Source organism: Trichosurus vulpecula, chromosome 1, assembly GCF_011100635.1.
Source record: "Trichosurus vulpecula isolate mTriVul1 chromosome 1, mTriVul1.pri, whole genome shotgun sequence".
NCBI classification, from domain to species: domain Eukaryota; kingdom Metazoa; phylum Chordata; class Mammalia; order Diprotodontia; family Phalangeridae; genus Trichosurus; species Trichosurus vulpecula.
The window spans coordinates 400278894-400298453 of record NC_050573.1 but is presented as its reverse complement, the minus strand read 5'-3'; the positions used below and the strand labels follow the sequence as shown (position 1 = coordinate 400298453).

Below are 19560 nucleotides of genomic sequence, written 5' to 3'. Positions count from 1 at the left end.
TGTTCTTTATGTTGAGGAAAGCTCAATAAGGTTAAATATGCCCACAATCTGTCAAGTGGAATAACCTATTCACTTGTCAGTGGGTAAGTGCAATCTATCAATGATGGGTCCTAACATAAGGAAGTCAGAGACAAAATGACTTTTGAATTCAGCATTCCAAGAAGTTTCTAGTGTGATGGTGTTGCCCTCTGAAAACCAAGGACCCCGTCACAGAAAGTGAGAGACCTCATACTGAGGTGCTAAACTAATTGTAAAAATGAGAATTCCCTTGGTGATCCCTTTGTGGAATCCAGACAAGTCCCTTCAATGAATTAGAAAGGGGGCAGTGCCATTGGCCAACCAATGATAGTCTGCAGTCTGAGTCACCCTTAAAAGACAGTGGGAAAGATCCAGAGCATATACAGGGTGTTCCTAAGGTCTGGACACATAGGCAAAAATGCGTATTTTCAAGAAATGAAATGAATGAAATTTTCTTCAACATTTTATTTAATTGGATATTAACAAATAACATCTTCAATATGATTTCCATCATTTGTGATGCAAAGGTTGATGTGCTTTGCAAGATTCACATGAACTTGATGCAATAACTCTGAATTACCGTCAATTTTAGCACATTCACTCTTTATGCGTTCAATCAAATATGTTGCATCTGTGATTTCCATTGAGTACACCTTCTCCTTTAGCATACCCCAGAAAAAGAAGTCAAGGGGGCTAAGGTCTGTTAATATTCCAAATATTTCAAAATATGCATTTTTCCTATGTGTCCAGACTTTAGGGACACCCTGTATATTCGAGTGGCTTCAAACAGGAGCAACACTGTGGAGGGACTCAGCTCTCAGGAAGACATACAGAGCTAAAAGATGCCACAAAAAGTCCCACTACTCTTTTGGGCAGTTCCAAAGGGCTTCTCATAGTCTCCCCTTCTCCTACTCCCTCCCTCTACACAACTCATTGGGAGTTAGGCTCTTCTTTAAGATGATTGACTAAAAAAAAAGACTGACTGCTGCTGTCTTTTAATTTGAGGGTCATGCTGGGTGCAGACAATTGGTTTTTGGCCAATGCTGTTTGTTTCCTTTCTAATTCACTCAAGGCACTAGTTTGGAATTCATAAAGGGATCAGCAGGTGGCTGCGTTTTTACAGGAAGCTGAATATCCCATTATGGGACCTCTACTTTCTGCAACTAGGGCCTGGACTTTCAGAGGCCAACTCTCTTCTACTAGACTTTCTAAGGACATGACCTGGAAAGAGTTTTGTTTGTGTCTGTACGGTAAATAGCAAACCCAGGGGAAGAATATGGAATATACTTGACTTCTGTGGAATGCTCTGACTCAAACAAATATTCCTGATTCCGAACCAAAAAAATAGACTTCACACTATTGTTCTTTTTTTTTTATTAAAAGACATTCATCACTTGGAAAATAAATGAGATTTTCTACAACTGTGATTTAGGATGGAACTTTTCCTTCCCTGATCTACATTTTATCCATTTATTATTTATACCTCACTTATCTAACATCAGTAGAAAATGAGTATTTCACATAAAACTATAGATTCCATATGGGCAGGTATGATATGTTAATTATTTTTGTACATGCCCAGTGCCCACCACAGTTCTTTTAAATTATGCCATTTTGTCCACGATCTGTGATTTCACAGATGTGAAGACCCTCTGCTCCGATGCAGATCCTAACTCAGTCGATAAATCTTGAAATGTGGTCAGAGGTTCAGAGGGGTTCAGTAACTGGCCCGTGGTCATACATTTACTAAGTGTCAGAGGTGGGAGCTGAACTCAGGTCTTTCTGACTTGCAATACAGCACTCAGTATACTCTATCATGCTGCCTCTCTTTAAACCTATTAGGAATCTATTCATAATGAGTGATTGGTTAATGGATAAATAAAAGCAGGTTTTCAAGTATACTCAAAACTGTAAGCATCAAAAATAATATAAAAACCATTTTGGTAGAAATCGTTCTAATATATATCACTTCCCTACCTTACCTTATCATTAAACTGAACACCGTCTAACCCTTTTTTAAAACTATTGGTCGTTATAAACATCAGTTATTGTTCTGGGCTATAACACATTGCTTGCATTTTCATTAAATATCCCCAAATGATCAGACTGTTGGATTTTTTCTGCCTACTTCTTATAATCTCTTTGTCTCCCCCTCTGTAACTATCACTTCTTGTACTGGTCGTACCATCTGCACTGCTCTTTCTAGCTGGCTGCCTGATTTTACCTACAGTCCTATGTCAGGAGTCCTATGGTATCGTCATGCCTGTTTAACTGGATTAGAGTGCCTGCGCTTTGCGACTCTGGGTCTGTAGCTGTGTCCCAGATAGCTAGGGCTGTCAGAAGGCTTCGGTCAGTGGGCTATTCCTGTAAACCTAATATCAGACATGAAAAATCAGGATTATAAGTCATTCCATCAATCACCTGAAGATTTCCCTCTTCTACCTTTCCCTTTTGCCCCCTTTGGAGAATGTTCTTTTTCCTTCTCTGGTTCAGGGGGAGGTGGAGGTGGAGGTTCAGGCGGGGGGGCTTCTTCTTTCTTTTTCCTCTCAGCTTCCTCTTCTTCTAGTCTCTTTTTAGCTTGAAAAAAGGACAGATAGAAAATGTTTTTATTGGGGCAGCTAGGTGGCGCAGTGAGTAGAGCACCAGCCCTGCCTGGAGTCAGGAGGACCTGAGTTCAAATGTGACCTCAGACACTTGACACACTTACTAGCTGTGTGACCTTGGGCAAGTCACTTAACCCCAATTGCCCTGCCTTCCCCCCTCCAAAAAAAAATTAAAAAAAAAGAAAATGTTTTTATTAGGCATAGGCTTGCATTATTCAACCTAAAACAATTACAAACATATGTCAGGGTGAACTGGGGAATCCACTAATCTGCTAGAGTGTGGCACTTCCCATTGAGTTGGGTATGCAGGCTTTGGCTCTGTGGGGAGGTACATGGACTCTGGATCCTTGCTGAGGGATCAATGGCTTCTAACTGGTCTTTTTGGTGTATGTTGTGATTGGGGACTGTGACAGAGAGGACTGGCACATCAGCCAGGAAGAGCAGGCATCCCATTCTATGGGCTTATAAGACTCAGGGAGATCTTGATTCCACCTTTTCAAGGTGACTTCTTTGTTGGAACAAAGCCAATGTCAGCTCTTTCTTGGACATCTCTCAAGCTGGAAGTGGGTGTCAGGGCATGATACAGAAGTCAAAAAAGCTAATGTTATCTTGGACTCCATTAAGTGATACATAGTTTCCTGAAATAATAAGGTGATGGTCTCACTGTGCTTTGCCCTGGTAAGACATCTGGGGTCTAATGTAATGTCCTAAAAATCTGACAATTACCTTTAGCCTCTTTTCTCCTCAATTCGGCAATAAAATACTCTTGTACTTTTGTGGATAAAGTCCTTTTATCTACTTCTGCGTTGACTTTGATTAGAATGTCTTGTTTTTCTGAATACCATTTTTCCAATTCTGGCCAGTTGTCCAGGAAACCTAAAATTCTGCAACATTAAAAGATCAGTGTTATCAATTTGTTGATCAATCTTTAAGTTACATTTTGCAGCTTTTTAAAAAAAATGGACAAGGTGAAACGAGCACTAATAAAATTATTTAGCCTGAAAAGATCAACCCTAAAAAGTCAATTATATGAAGCTAAAAGAAATGCTCACATCAAAGCAATATACAAATTCATATACATATCTATATCTATACATATGCATGATCAACACTGTTAGAAACGATGCATTTAAATTATCAAGGCCAGTATTCTTGTGATATATTTCTTTTTCATACTTTTGAGAAGTATTTACATGGAAAAGATGCAATTAGAATTTTTCACCTGAAAATATGGTTTGACCATTTTATTCATAGCTAAGTAAAAATCCAAGGAAGTGCCACAGGCTTTGTCTACACACATGGGCAGAAAATGTCTAAGTACTACTCTGGCCATCACTGTCAGACTTATCTGAGCAGTTCAGTTCTCTCTTTATTACATAGTACTGCATATAATGTTTTGTTGTAAATAGAGACCTGGAAAACAGCAGATACTCTGGTTGGGCTATTGTGTAGATGAACTCAGCCTGCCTGAAACTGAGAGCGAGGAAGAATTCTGTGAGCTATTTTGTTTCCATGAGAATGGAAGGTCTTAATGTAGTTCAAATGATTCTTATATGGACTAACTCATTGTTTTTAGCCTTAAGAGGTTATCCAGTGGGTATGGTTAAATGGAACTGATTTCATCTGCAACTCCTGCTTTTCGGGAAACAAAGTCCCAATTAAATAAAAATAATACAGTATTTAAACACTTTAATTTATTATGCTAATTAAGTGTGACACATTTCTTTTTAAAATTTTCATTCATTTAGAAAAGTTTTTAGTTCTAAACTCTCTCCCTTCTTCTGGCTTATCCCCCACCCACTGAAAAAGCAAGCAACATGATATCAATTACACATATGAAATCATGCAAAATATATTTCCATATTAGCCATGCTGTGAAATTTTTTTAAAAAGCAAGAAAAAGTAAAAAAAAATTATGCTTCAATCTATACTCAGTTTGTCAGTTTTCTTTTGGGAGGTGGATAGAATTTTTCATTATGACTGCTTTGGAATTGTATTGGATCATTTTTTAAAATCAGAGCAGCTAAGTCTTTCACAGTTGATCACTGTTACAACATTGCTATTAAAGAGCACAATGTTCTCCTAGTTCTGCTCACTTCATCTACCATCAGTTCATATAGGTCTTCCCAGGCCTTTCTAAAACAATCCTGGCTCATCATTTCTTATGGCCTAATAGTATTCTCTCATCATCACATACCACAACCTGTTCAACCATTCCCCAATTATGGGCAGCCTCTCAATTTTCATTTCTTTGCCACCACAAAAAGAGCTTCCATAAATATTTTTGTAACAATAGGTTCTTTTCCTTTGATCTCTCTGGGATATAGACCTAGCAGCAGTATTGCTGGATCAAAGGATATGCATGCACAGATTTATAGTCCTTTGAACATAGTTCCAAATTGTTCTTCAGGATGGTTGGAAGGTTTCACAACTCCACCAATAGTGCATTAATGTTCTTGCATTTCTACATCCCCTCCAACATTCAATCTGTGAGGTGTGAGGTGGTACCTTAGAATTGTTTTAATTTGCCATTTCTCTAACCAATAATGACTTAGAGTATTTTTTGAGTGACTATAGATAGCTTTATTTCTTTGTATCAAAACTATTTATTTATATCCTTTGACTACTTATCAACATTGACTTCTGATTTTTATTTGACTGAGTTCCCTTTATTGAGAAATGAGGCCTTTGTCACAGAAACTCGCTATAAATCTCCCCCTCCCATTTTTTGCTTTCCTTCTAATTTTGGCAGCATTGATTTTGTTTGTGCAAAACCTTTCTAATTTCATGTAATGAAAATTATGCTAAACCTAAGCAATTTCAAAGTTTGATCTGATGAATGTTCAATTATTTTCTATGTAAGCTCTTACTCCTCAGCAAGTACCCCATCTACCAAACCATGAATTGAACACATTTAGTGTTACTTAATTTTTACTTATTTTAAATTTAGAGACACAACCCTTATACATAAAGTTTAGTATATGATATATCAGTTATTTATAAAAGTTATTATTGTAAAGCTGTGGGGCAAAATACCTTCGAAGCCTTTGTTGGCCATGCTTGCATACAAAAAGCCTAGGAGTATGTTTAAGCAAAGATAGCAAAGACCCTCTGACTTTCTCTATACCTTATCTACATGGGAGAATAGAAGAGATTTAGGGTTTGAAAACTGGAGAACTCTGAACCCCGTTGCTATTTGGTAATTATTGGCAAGTAATGACGACTGGCTTACAGTCTATGTTTCATAGATTGAGAATTGGATATACACCATATTCTCTATAATTAAGGGTGAGGTCTGTGACAGAGGCACTCAAAGCTCTGGAAAAAAAATCAAGAAAAAACATCCAAGAACGTTAGCTACCTGGGAGGACCTGAGTGCTTATTCTAGAGGTTACTGAGGAGGGCTGAGACTCTTTTGTTGGGAGGTGATTGGAACTCAGCAGCCAAGAGTCTAAAGGAAAAAGACAGGGGAGGCTTTTTCTTGGCGCCAGGGAAGGGATGTCTGCCTTTTTTAAAAGAGACAAAGCCTATCTATGGTCTTTGTTTTCCCAAAGCATGGCAGTACTAGCTTTTTCCTTGAGAAAGAGATAGCCAGGGACTACATCTGAGCCAGAGGAGGAGCAGCAGTCGATGGCTATGCGGTACAGCAGTACGTAGTAAAGCCTAAAATATCTTAGGAAGCAGCAGCCACCCGAACTGGTGGATACCACATGTTCACTAACGCAGCATCCTGCAGGGACAGCAAATAGCAGGGAAGAAGCATGATGACATCAGGAAAAGTCATCTTCTGTCCAGTCACGTGTAAGGCGTGAGTTCTCCTTCAAGGAATGCCATGTGTTTCCTGATGCACTCCCCTTCAGTATTCATGCCTTGGCCATATGTGCTCCTTTTGTGTATGCCTTATCCATATGTTTCTTATGTGTGCAGCTCTCCACATGCCTACACTTTTCCCACTGATGCTGTGTGTGTGGGAAGTGCGTTTCCCAGGTTTAAAGGAGAAACATTTTGTTGCTACTTTCAAAAAATTTGTACCATTTCATTAAATGTCTCTGCTATGACCTAATTATGTGTCCTCTGACTGACTAAATGAAAAGTAAACACATTAGTAGTTCATAAAGTAGGGTGTTAAGGGTTATGGGTCCAGAGGGTACTTTGAACCAGGAATAGTCATTTCCTGGGGGAAACTTGTCCTCTGAGTTGGTGAATTTCCTCAGGTAATATCCCATTTTTGTTTCAGAATAAAAAAGTAAATATTTAAATCAATGCATTTTCTCCCAAGTTTTGGTATTTCCAAAGTAGCTGCAATTATATTTATCTAAAACAGTAAACAAAAGAAGGAAAATTAGTGTTAAACTGACCTGTGTTGTATCTGATCCCTCAAGAGCTCAGTCTTTTCTTGATCTTCAGAAAATGAGTCTGGACTTCTACTGACTGGTCCAAAAACTATTTCAGGGGTACTTTTTTCCTCTCCTGTATGAAAATTGTTTCATTGTAAAGTGTTAAAAAGCTATAAAAGCCTAGCCTTCCTACTACCTGCCAAAGCAAATTGCTGTGTAAAATGTTAATCAGATAGTGGCCAGTCCTTGCCCAGAACTGTACAACATTTTTATCAATAACTAAGAAAGTAGAATTGAACTTGTCAATTCAGTTTGCCCATTGGACAAAAGAATCACAATTTGAAAGCTCCTTGGGTAAAGGTGAAAACTGGTCAAAAAAGATTAAATTTAGATACAGGATAGTATAGCTCATTAAAAAGGAAAAATAGAAACAAACTGTATATATTCGGAAAAGGAAAAGGAAACTGAAAAATGATATAGAGATACTAGTGAATAATAGTCTGATTAATGGTCAGAAAAAATCAACTCTCTACTTTAGAGAAGAAGTATGATAATGGGATTAAAATGGGAGTAAAAATAGAGCATGAAAGGTTGAATGTAATCCTTCTGAACTAATGAACTTAACATTTTGGGTAAGGGAAAAATGTAAGGAACCTAGAGTTCAGAAAAGAGACGTAAAAAGTTGGAAAAACTTGAGGAGTGGTTAAAGGAATATTTAGCATATCGAAGAAAAGGTTGAATGGATGATAAAATAATAATGTTCAAGTAGATAAAGAATTCTTTGACTGAATGAATGAATAAGACATTTCTGTAGTTTTTCCTATGTATGAAGCACCGGGCTAAACACTGAGGATACAAAGACGAAAATAAAAGTCCCCACTCTCAAAGAGCTCACATTCTAATGAGCGAAACATCACATTTAGATAATTTCAGCTGTATGACAGATGTAAATGTCCCATAACAGCCCATACTGGTCAGCTATTTTCTATTTCTATCTCCACTTAGGAAATGGCAAGAGGAAATGGGTTCAAACTGCAACATGATGCTTCTAGGATGTTTATAATGAAGGCTATCTTTTGCACATTAGGGTTATTAACATTCAAATGGGAAGTGAGGAAGGTTAAGAAAGCCTCTTCTGTACAGGTTTTTAAGAAGCACAGTTTTTCACCTACTTGGGATGTTATAGGCGAATCCTGCCTAGAAGAAGATAGTCAATAAACTAAAAGACTTGTCAAAACACTTTCTATCCTATATTCTACTGCATTAGACTTCTTTGGAAAGTGAAGAAACGATATCGTCACTCAGGTAAAAGTATCACTGTAGGATATTAGAAAGAATATTATCTCTGTCATAGCTCCAAATATCTAACCCTGAAAGCTCTTACTTAATCTCCATTGTGACAGGCATATTTGGGGGTACTCTATTTCCTTCCAAGTTAATAGTCTGGGGAAGGAAAACATTAGGGGATCCATGATAGTTGTCTCCAAATATTTAAAGCACTGTTACATGGGATTGAGGAAGAGACTTGTTCTATTTGGCTCCAGACAACACGACTAGCAATAATGACTGGAAGCCACCAGGAGGCTAATTTAGGCTTGACATATGGGAGAACTTCCTATTAATCAGAGCTAGCCAAATTTATAGTAGGGTACTTTCAGAAGTTGTGGGCTTCCCCTACTAGAAGTCTGGTAATGAAGGTTGGAAAACCACTTGTCTGCTATGTGGTAAAGAGACTCCTGTTCAGGTCTAGATTGGACCAGACGGCTCCTGAGGTCCCTTTCAATTCTGAGATTCTGGGAATAAGAACTGCACAATTAAAACTTTCATGCGATTTCAAACTGCCGAGTGAGGCTAAATCAAGAATGTTATGTTCAGTGCTTTACATTTCAAATCTCGACATGTTCATTTTTTCAAAATGTGAATATAACTCTTCATGAGGGAGATGGTAGGTACTCCCCCAGAATCTATTTGCACTGATGCTTTGGACCGAGGGGATTGTTGGACTGTTTCATAGAAAATGTTGAGAGAAAGATGCCAGAAAGAGAAAGGCTAAGAAAGCAGGTTGAGAGGTCATGTGGCATCTTCCAGGCATCTGCCTTCCCAGCTCTTGCTTTTAAAGAAACTATAGTAAGTAGCTACAGTGCGGGGGCTGAAGGGCATGAGGGTGTTTGCTCCACTGAGATCAGCGATGGTGTGTGGGAACCTTAGCTAGTTTGAAAACCATTTTATAGAGATGATATGATATGATAAAATATAACATAATATAACATAATACAACATAATACAATATAATCTAATCTAATACAGTAGCCAGAAGAAAAACGGGGTGCAATCTTGCTTACATAAACTTGTACATGAACTTACATAGTTCATGACTTTAGTCAGGGTGACACCACAGAAATGTGCTGGCATGATAAGAAAGTGTCTCAGCTGCAATACTCATCCAAATTAAAATAGCTCAGTGTACTGGGAAGACTTCTGATTTGGAGTCAGAAGGTATAGTTTGTTGAGAGAATCAAATGATACAATGCACATAAAGTGCTCTGTAAGCCTAAAGTGCCATGGAAATGTAAACTATTTTTATAACTACATAAATTATGTCAAGAGAACTCTTTAAGGCATGCTATTTTTTGAGGGGTTCATATGGGAGGTTGCATTTGGTGGGGATTTTCACTACCAGCTTTTCATATTAGATGCTATCCATGTATAGATCTAGGGCTATAGGGCTGAACGGTAATAGTTATGGTAGAAGAGTTAGGATTAGGTGGTTCAAGATTCTAAAAAAAAAATTATTGAAATTTATTTCATGAAATAAATGGTCACACTGCATTCAGCTTTTCAATGCATAAATGCTACAAAGCTCTATAAAATTTCTTTATAACTTACCCATCACACGATTCAACACCATCGTATCAGTTATATCCAGCAACATAGCAAAATCAAGTGCAGGTGGGGGAGGAGGGGGCTGTTTGGGTGCTGTCGGATCATATACCAATGATGATTGTTTGTAATTCTTTCCCTCGTGTTCTTGTTGATCTGGGTTGAACCCTGTAAGGGCTTCCTCAAGAAGTTTTGCTTGATTTATCGTCATTGGAAAACCATCCAAGATCCATCCTTTTTCTACTGGTACTTGACTAAAGTTTGAAGAACATGAAATGACTAATATTTAGGTAAAAAACTAATCATGTCCATAATATTAAGAAGGCTGATTGTTATCTTTTGCAGGGTTAAATCAGGTGCAATTAGAATAATATAGTGTAATAAAAAGTTATGAAAATCTCTTTACATATATTTCAATTTTATAGAAAAGTAGATTAATTTTCCTAAAGCATCGTTGCTATTACATCATTATTGTGCTAAAAAAATCTTTAATGGCTACTTCTTTATGATCAAGTCCAAACTCTTTAGCTTTGAGTTTAAGACCTTCTAAAATGTGTCTTTTTCTTACCTTTCCAGATTTATCTCTCACTACCCATGAGCAAGCCACATTTTTTAAAGCTAAATTATTATGAAATATATGCTTAAAGTTAACTGTGGCAGTATGTGCCCCAAATGCTAAACTATGTCAGTCATCAGAGAAGGACTTTAGTAGAGGGTGCCTAACCATAATTAAATAAGCTTATAAATGTATTAAAGAGTATAAAAGAAGGTAATTCATACTTAATGGCATCCACCATGATTTGAATTAGCAGTACATCCGGGATACTTCTTCCTTTCTTCAGCAATTTTTCACATTTTGCACCAAGCTGAGCACGGTTACTAAGCTGTGGAAACAAGCAATTAAGACTTATAGTAAATGTAACCAAACTTACATGTCTAAAGTTTGGTGCAATAATATCAGAATGGTTGAAATGATTGCATCTTATTAAGAAGTAGCTATAAAATCTAAAAAAATTAGTAATTATGAGAATATAACTTGGTAATTATAAGAAACTTATCCATGGCCAGGCTTAGTTTTTAGGAAGGTTTTGAAGGTTTCATAGAAATGCAAACTATTTTTATAATTACATAAATTATGTCAAGAGATAATGAAAAATAATAGGAGTTCCATGACTCAAAGAGTGGATTGGGGATCCTAAATTTTTTATCCAGTCTACTACTGAATTGGGCCATGTCTCCCTAGCTAAAGCAGGAAGATTTTAGGGGAAAACTGTTCTGAGAGCTTATCTTCCCAGTCTAGCAGGGCTTATCCAATGACTCAGAATCATGTGTTCATTTGGTATAATTTCTGCTTTAACACTTCTACTACAATTTTCTTTGAGTGGGTGCTGATTTTTACTTTAGGTTGTTAATTAGTTCCAATTAATTGAAATGTAGGCCAGGAATATTGCTGAAGAGGACTGATTAGCATGACAATGCCCTAATCATTCTAGGGCATCTTGGTTCCATTTGATGAAATCTTTACTCTGAAGGTATTTCTGGAGAACTAGCTAACATGGAAGACATGAGTCACAAATAAGAATTTTAGAACTTCACATTCACTTGTGAGAAACTCATTGACTGGATGCCTGCTATCTGCAAGAATATAAGGGATACAAAGACATGAAAGATATCATTCCTGCTCTCTAGAAGCTTCTAATACTAATAAAATCCTTGGTCTCACAGTGCTACATTGTACTATATCATCTAAAATCTGTTGTCTTTGAGCTATATAAAAGACTGCTACAAGAATTGATGAATATGTGCTTATAAGTCACATCAATAACAAAAAAAATGGAGTATCTTTTTAAAGTCAACATTTCAATAAAATAACTCCCTAAACTTGTATAATTAACTTTTACTTACAAGTAGACAGATGAATAGGTGACGGTTGTAATCATTATATAAAAGATGCATCCCAAAGGCTTATAACAATTTCTTTTTATTAATTTATTCATATTATTTAAAATTTACCAAAAAGTAAATTATGGGATAAAAAAGAAGCTTAGTATCAGTCCAAAAAATAAGATATGATTCAAAATTGAGTAGGTATGTTATACATTTATGAGGTAATGAACAATTGAGAGAACAAATGTCTTCAAAGCCAGGGAAGTACATATAGTTTTCTACATACATACATATATACATACATACATACATATATATATATATATGTATGTATGTATGTATGTATGATGATTTTACTGACCCTGCATCAACAGGCTATGAATTCTGAGACATTTTTCTGCCAGGTGTGATATATTTGCATTAAGTCATTAAGATGCTCGATTCTAAAATAGCACCTACCTGTAAGTATTGTTTTGAGAATATAATGAGATAATATTTGTAATATGTCTTACAAACCTTAAAACACTATAAATCCTGTAATAATTGTCATTCAATAATAATCATCAATCAATAATAATTGTTATTTTTATTGTTATTATTATTAGTAGCAGTGGCAGCAGCAACAGCAGGAGCAATAGCAGTATTTCCAAGAACATGTATTTGTGAGATGTCTAAAGTAAGGAGTCTTTGGCTTTGGAAAATGTATTTTACTGTGAAAATCTACTTGGAGAACAGATCATTTGAACAAATAAAGATGTGAGGCTTTAGGATTAGAGTTGAGCCTGTGATTTCATTAGCATAGGAAAATATAGGGAACCCCCTCTTCCAATGTAGGTTGGCACTTTCTCTGAAATTAAAGTTTTAGAGAGTTGTCTATCTTTAGAGCCCCCAGGCATTACGTGATTTCCTCAATGTCACACAGCCAATTTATGTCAGAGACAGACTGTGAAGCCAATTCTGTTTCTCCACCATATTGCCTCTGAAAACAATCTAGAACACTTAATAAGTTTGCCCTAAGGTGGAGAATAAAAGTACTGAGAGACGAAAAGTATTACTAAACTTCGTTAATAAAGGTGTGTATATGTGGCAGATCCATAACAATAGGCAGCTTTAGTAAAATGATTAAAAAGAAAAGAATTATAGAAAATTATTATGGTATAAATATAATTTTCTCTAGTTAGAGTTATCTAAGAATAAATTCTGGTAGGTGGAAAAGTAAAGGGGATATGGAAGGCAAACATGGTCACAGTCAAAATAGGAAAAAGAAAAAAAGAAAATATATAATTTTTACCACTGAACAATATATTCCAAATGTCTGCACACCCATTTTGTTAAGATTTAATAATAATTTTACTGAACTATAAATAATAGTAATTATATTTCTTTTGTTACTCGCATAATACAGAGATAATGGGAGATTTGATAAAGCATCTTTAGTGGATGGCAAATCTGCCAATATATTTTCTTATGAGAAAAACTATATTGCTGATTCATTCTATTTGAAAGGAAAGATAATGAGAGAAGAATACTCTGCTTAATGATTCACTTGGGGACTTTCAAGGTCAAAATCAAATTGCGTTACTTACTCTTCCTATGCTGCTTGCTTTCACATCCTGGACTGACTGTAATTTCTCAAGTTCTTTACCTAGGGAGGAGAAATGGTCAGAACATTTTTTCTATAACATTTATAACTAATAGCTAAATATATCTACTTGCCATATATGGGGGAAGCCATTCAGTATATTTGAAATACTTGTTTTAATTGCTCATGAAACTGTAATAGTAAAACCACTCATTATAGTGACTGGTAGCCTCTCTCATGTTACTCAGAGCTTTGTTGTTGTTGTTTTTAATTTAATGCTTCCTGTCTATTTATTTATATTCAGGTTTTGAATTTTTTGGATTTTGGCCCCTGTGTTGAGAAGAAAAAAAACCTAAAGGATTCACTCATCCTACAAGTCTATGGCAATGAACATATGTACAAACTGAAATTACTTTGGTACTTATGAAGAAGTAGTCATGCCAGTTTCCTTTATGATTGATTTTAGGAAAGAAGTTTGTAGGATTTGAATTAAAAACAATTTTGTCCAAGTGAAAAAAATTACAAATTTAAAGTTTTTAATGTTAGAGCTAGATTTTAAGTACCAATGCAGAGGGAAAAAAGAACATAAGATTGCCTCAGGGAAAGATGCAAAGACCAAGCCATCTTGGGAATGATACCCAAGACTAAACTTTTTTTTTTTTTGGGCAGGGCAATTGGGGTTAAGTGACTTGCCCAAGGTCACACAGCTAGTACATGTGTCAAGTGTCTGAGGCCGGATTTGAACTCAGGTTCTCCTGACTCCAGAGCCGGTGCTCTACTCACTGCGCCACCTAGCTGCCCCACCCCAAGACTAAACTTAATATTTAATTCTATGCCAACAGTGATAGTGAATAGTGAGTCGTCAATTGTAATCCTTTTGATAATATGGTAGTACACTTGTCTTTACCGGTAATCTGCCCTGCTGTTATGCCTTCTGGACACCTGGACTTTGCCATCTGACCTGTAGCTGCACTGACAGACACATATACACACATACATACATATATACACGTACACACTTGTGTGTGTGTTGCTTCTCCTAATTGGGCTGTGAGCTTCTTGAGAGCAGGGACTGTCTTGCTTTTCTACTTGTATACCCAAGTGCTTAGCACAATGGTTGACATATGATAAATGCTTTTTGTTTCATCTGACAGTGCTGATGATATGATGATCGAAATCTGAACAGTATGGTAGAAAGTTACAAATCTATTTAATATACCAAAGTCGCTTTGTATTTTAATGCTGAATTTCCCTAAGATACTCTACAAAGGGACTGAATGACTAAGAAACAGATCCTAACTAAAGTAAATATTAGATTTTGGGCTAGCTAGACTGAATTTATTTTTGTTTGAAATAAGAACTGAATTTTTTCTCTAAAGTAATTATTCACATAGGTTTAAGTAATAGGATTCTATTTCCCACCTACACAAAACTAATAAGGAAATGGTAATAAATGGCCCTATTACTATACTGGTTCCAGAGGGGTAGCAGAAGCTCAAATAACAAGACCTCCCTCTAAAAACTTTAGAGTTTGGGATGCCAAAATCCCAAGTTTCTTTTCAACAAATTATATACAACAATTTAAAGAAAAATGAAAGTGAAAAAATCCCAGTGGTGTTTCTGTTTTATTTCCCAGTGGAACATAGAAACTTTCTCTTTGTCTATGAGCATCTGCCTCTCCTCAGCCAATCCTCCCAATTCACTATTGCTTTCAATAATAACATTATATACTCTTCTTCCCACCTGGACCAGCACTCTCTTCCTTGGACATCCAGAATCCAAGTCCTGAATGCACAGGGAAGTTAACTGACTCATCTTTGGAGCTTTCTTCCTAGGTCCCAAACAGCTGGCCCCAGGTTCCAGACCATGCTTCACCTTCATATTTCACTTGACCCACCAAACATCCACTCAGGGCATTTTGATATTTGCCTGCCAATGTACATATGTGCTCTCCTTAACACACCCCTCTCCCCGCTCCCACCACACACACTTTCTACCTCTTTCTCTGGGCACAATAATCAAATCAATAGTATTGTTTCTGGGAAGGGCATGTAAATTAACTGTCCTATATACGAATTCTCCACTCTAACTCCTCAGACCTAAATACCTCTCTCTACCTACCATTTTCTATACCTGTAATATATTTATTAGAATATCATCTACTTAAAGTAAGGATTGTCTTTCTTTTTATATTTGTATCCTCAGTGTTCCACACAGTGCCTAGCACCTAGTAAATGCTTAATAAATGTTTCATTCATTCATTCAGTTAGTCGTTCATTCATTCACCACTCTAAGGATTCAATAGAGTTTTACCTTCTACATGAGAATCTTTTTTGGAATGTATTATTGTTACTGAAGCTGTCTCCTGCGGTTCCTTTTAAAAGCAAAATTAGTTAAATTTTAATACGATTAATGATGTAGATTTTCTGTAACTTAAAACTTGAGTGACAGAATGCATATAATTATATCGCTAAGATTAGTGACATTAAAGGAGATTCAGAGATTTCAATTATAATTTATTATGGGCAATAGACCTGGGAGCCTAGGTCTGAGGAATAGACAATATTGTTAAAAGTCTAGCTCATCATGAACATCCCTTGATTAAGCAGTGCAAAGATCTTCAGTGTTTGGTAGCCATTAGGAAAACAGGGAAAGAGAGACATGCTTATTGTGAATATTTGATGTCAACAATAAATGGTTATCATAGCATGATCAAAGAACTAAAAACCCTCTTTCTCTTTCTTCTTTTCTCTCTCTTTCTCTCTTCTCCCTCTTCCCATCTTCCCCCCTCCCCTTTCTTCCTCTCTCTGTCTCTCCCCTTCCAACTTTCTTCCTTTCTCTCTTTCAATAGCAGAATTCTCTTTTACACAGAAGGCCTGAGTTTGATTCCCTGTTTACTTCCTTCAATATTTCAAAGTATTCATAATTTCATCAATGTAGGTACCAATAGCACTGAGGCAAATCTCCACCTCTCTAAGCCTCAGGAAATAGTCATCATGACTATGTATGGGCAAAAATTTTCATCACCTCCTGGCCAAATTTTTGGTGATGGTCCACTAAAACAGAATGGGGTTGGTCTTCAGCCCAGCTGCCATCTCTTACCGAAGTCTATACTCAAAGTCTTTCCATGTAGGAGGACCTTCCAGAACTTGTTCTTGAATAGAACTCCCAGATAATACACTTAATTTGAAGCAATATGGTATCCTAGAAAGAGTCTGAGCTTTAGAAGCAGGAGTCCTGATTTTTGGTTCTAGCCCTGCTATTAATAAGCAGTGAAACCTTGAGCAAGTGACTCTACTTTTTGGACCTGTGTTTTCATAACTATAAAATGTGAGGACAGCCAAAGAATCTGAAATGCCTGTTTCAACACTAAAACTCTATAGTTCTAGATATGAAAAACAAAGTAAGGATTATACTTGCCTGAATCTCTTTTTCAGACTCTTCTTTTTCTGGCGCATTTGCCACATCTTCAGTTATTGTTTCATTTATAAGGAAAGCCTGAATAGCTTCTTGAACCAGAGTGTCAATACAAAGTATCTCAATATGGAAAGCTAAGATACAGTGGAATGTTTTGAGTTAGTTTCATTAAAAAACTGAAAATGTTTATTGAGTGCCAACTATATGCAAGACATGTAGTTTTTCATTTGGTTTTTAATAATACCGTCTTTTGGGTCTTTGGGGTCTACACCCTAGTATTACTTTCTAAATAAAGTTGCCTTTTTGAAGGAGATTCTTTCTGTACATCAGTAATTAAATCCCCCTTTATTATAAATGAGACAGACTGGTATTACAGCAAAAATATACTCTATTATAAATAGCATTATAGCAAGTTTCCAGCACAAAAAGTTATGGCTAACCAAGAACAGAAACTATTGGGGAATAGCACCTAATTCATTAAGAACTACTTGGGAAAATGGAAAGGTGTTTGGTAACACTTAGGTGTGAATCAAGATTTTTCACGTTATGCCACGTGATATTTCAAATAGAAAATGACCTAAACATGTTTGATGACCTAAATATAAATGGTGATCATCCTTTAAAAAAACATACAGATTGAAAAGAGTTGCCTTTGACATTCGTGGTTAAGGGAAAACTTAAAACTAAGGGATAGAGGCAATTTTTAAAAATAAGAGATATTTACATAAAATCGAAAGAAACTTTTACACAAACAAAACAAAGAAATCAATGCTGCAAAAATGAAAAGAGAAATTGCAAAGTATAACAAATAAATTGCATCAAATATCTTTGATTTCCATTAATCACACAAAACTCTGAAGTCCCAAATATATAGGAAGTGACATTTTTAAGTCCAAGAATCATTGATTAGTAAAGAGTGGTATAATATTATGAACAGTTTTCAAAAGAGAAATTTCAAACCATCAACAACTATTTGAAAAAATTCTCTAAATTTTTAATAGAGATAAAAGCAAGTTAAAACACCTCTGAGATTTTACTTCACACTCCTCAAATTGTACGAAAATGATTTAAGATGGAAGTAATCAATTTTGTTAAGAGCTTTTGGAAGACAGTATTGATGGCCTGTCAACTGGAGGACCAATCGCTCTGGAAAACAAGTTTGAATTATGCTAGAAAAATGACTAATCCATTAATCCCACTACTGGTCATATATCCCAAAGAAGTGAAAAACATACCGAAGGCACCATATAAACCAAAATATTTGTAGTACCACTTCTTGTGGCAGCAAAAGAACGAGAAACAAAGCAAGTACCTTTGATTGGGGAATGGCTGAAAAATTGAAGTGTATGAGGGAATTGAAAACAATGTGACATAGGAAACAATAGATATGAAGAATTCAAGAGAAACATGGGAAATACCTGTATAAATTGATGAAAAATAAATTAAGCAGGACCATGAGAGGCAAAAACTGAGAGGCAGCCCAGAATTGTTAAGCTAAGATTTATAAGACCTGCTACTTTTTTTCCCCATAAAAAGATAGTGTGCCAAGATTATGGTATATTCTCTATTATATGTGACCAGGAACACTCAAATTCATATTGGATAGTCAGTCTGGCAGCAATTAGATATTTTTTAAAAATCTACCTTCTTCTAAAATCTTCAGACAGCTGGTTTTCCCACTACATGTCTTTCCCAGCATGCATCCTTTAGTTGAAAAGGAAGGAGTCTCAGGCACCAACGGTATTGGTTTTGGAGGGTAAACCTTTTCATTAACTACACGAAGCACATGACCCAGTATGTTATTATTGGGGGGTATGGCAGACTCAGACATTTCTTCTGGGAGAGTCCACTCTCCGGTAAAGGTCTACGACAAATGTAAAGGTGAAATATGTTTAATGACTTGTATAGTACATAATCAATATATAATAAGTATTATATAATATACAATATACTATAGCTAATATAATATAATTAATATATATATCATATAATATTTAATATAGTAAAACACTGTATACTATATTAGCAATTTATATTTTTAATTTCTGAATCATCTGTATAATGACTTATAAGTTCTTTACAGTAATTTTTATGAGTAAAAAGCATTCAAGGAAAAACATGAGCATATCAAATAAAGGACAGAAAGAAACTAGAATGATCATAACTTCATATAAAAGAATTAATTGAATTATATTACTTTTAGGTATGGATATGATAGAGAAGTCAATCAAAATGGATTGCAATAATCACTAAGAATCAAAGAATAGCAATTCATCTAATATCTTACATATAAGCAAAATTAATCTGAAGTAACTAAAATTTAAAAATTTAGAGGAGATCAAAAGGTAATATTTATAATTATACTTTCTATAAAGTACCTTTTTATTTGCACAGAAATACTTGGAAGAATGTCAGTACAATTATTCAAGTATTTCATGTTACCAACAAATTAATTTGAAACCTATGATGACTAATAAATACAAAAGAGATCAAAATTAGTATAATTTATAATCATACTTCCCTTTAAAATAGCCTGTGATTTTCACAAAAATGCCTAGGAGGAACTATAGGAAAAATGTCATTAACAACTTTTTTTTTGTCATTTGAAAACCTTCAAAATTCTCCTTAGATTGTATGGGATAAAGTTAGCAACTATGAATTGTGTCAGTCTCATAGCACATTGATAAACTGACCTTCATATACCTATCTGACAGTAAAAACATGAACCATTCTGAACATGATTTTTGGAGTATGTTTTTATTTTAGCCCACATAAATCAACTACTGAATTTCCCCATGTATAAGATGCACCCTTTTTTCAAAAAATTTGGGGTCTA

At 35.6% G+C, this 19560-nt stretch overlaps 1 protein-coding gene across 1 annotated transcript in view; it reads right to left on the bottom strand.

Annotated features, from left to right (window-relative positions):
* Positions 1-19560, bottom strand: part of SPEF2 (sperm flagellar 2) — a 212752-nt gene that overhangs the window by 77659 nt on the left and 115533 nt on the right. The window contains exons 12-18 of the mRNA XM_036746413.1: positions 18369-18588; positions 16728-16858; positions 10619-10722; positions 9845-10092; positions 6980-7091; positions 3348-3505; positions 2440-2595 (exon numbers count right to left, since the gene is read on the bottom strand). Of these exons, the coding sequence (XP_036602308.1) occupies positions 2440-2595; positions 3348-3505; positions 6980-7091; positions 9845-10092; positions 10619-10722; positions 16728-16858; positions 18369-18588 (1129 nt within the window). The remainder of the gene's footprint in view (positions 1-2439; positions 2596-3347; positions 3506-6979; positions 7092-9844; positions 10093-10618; positions 10723-16727; positions 16859-18368; positions 18589-19560) is intronic.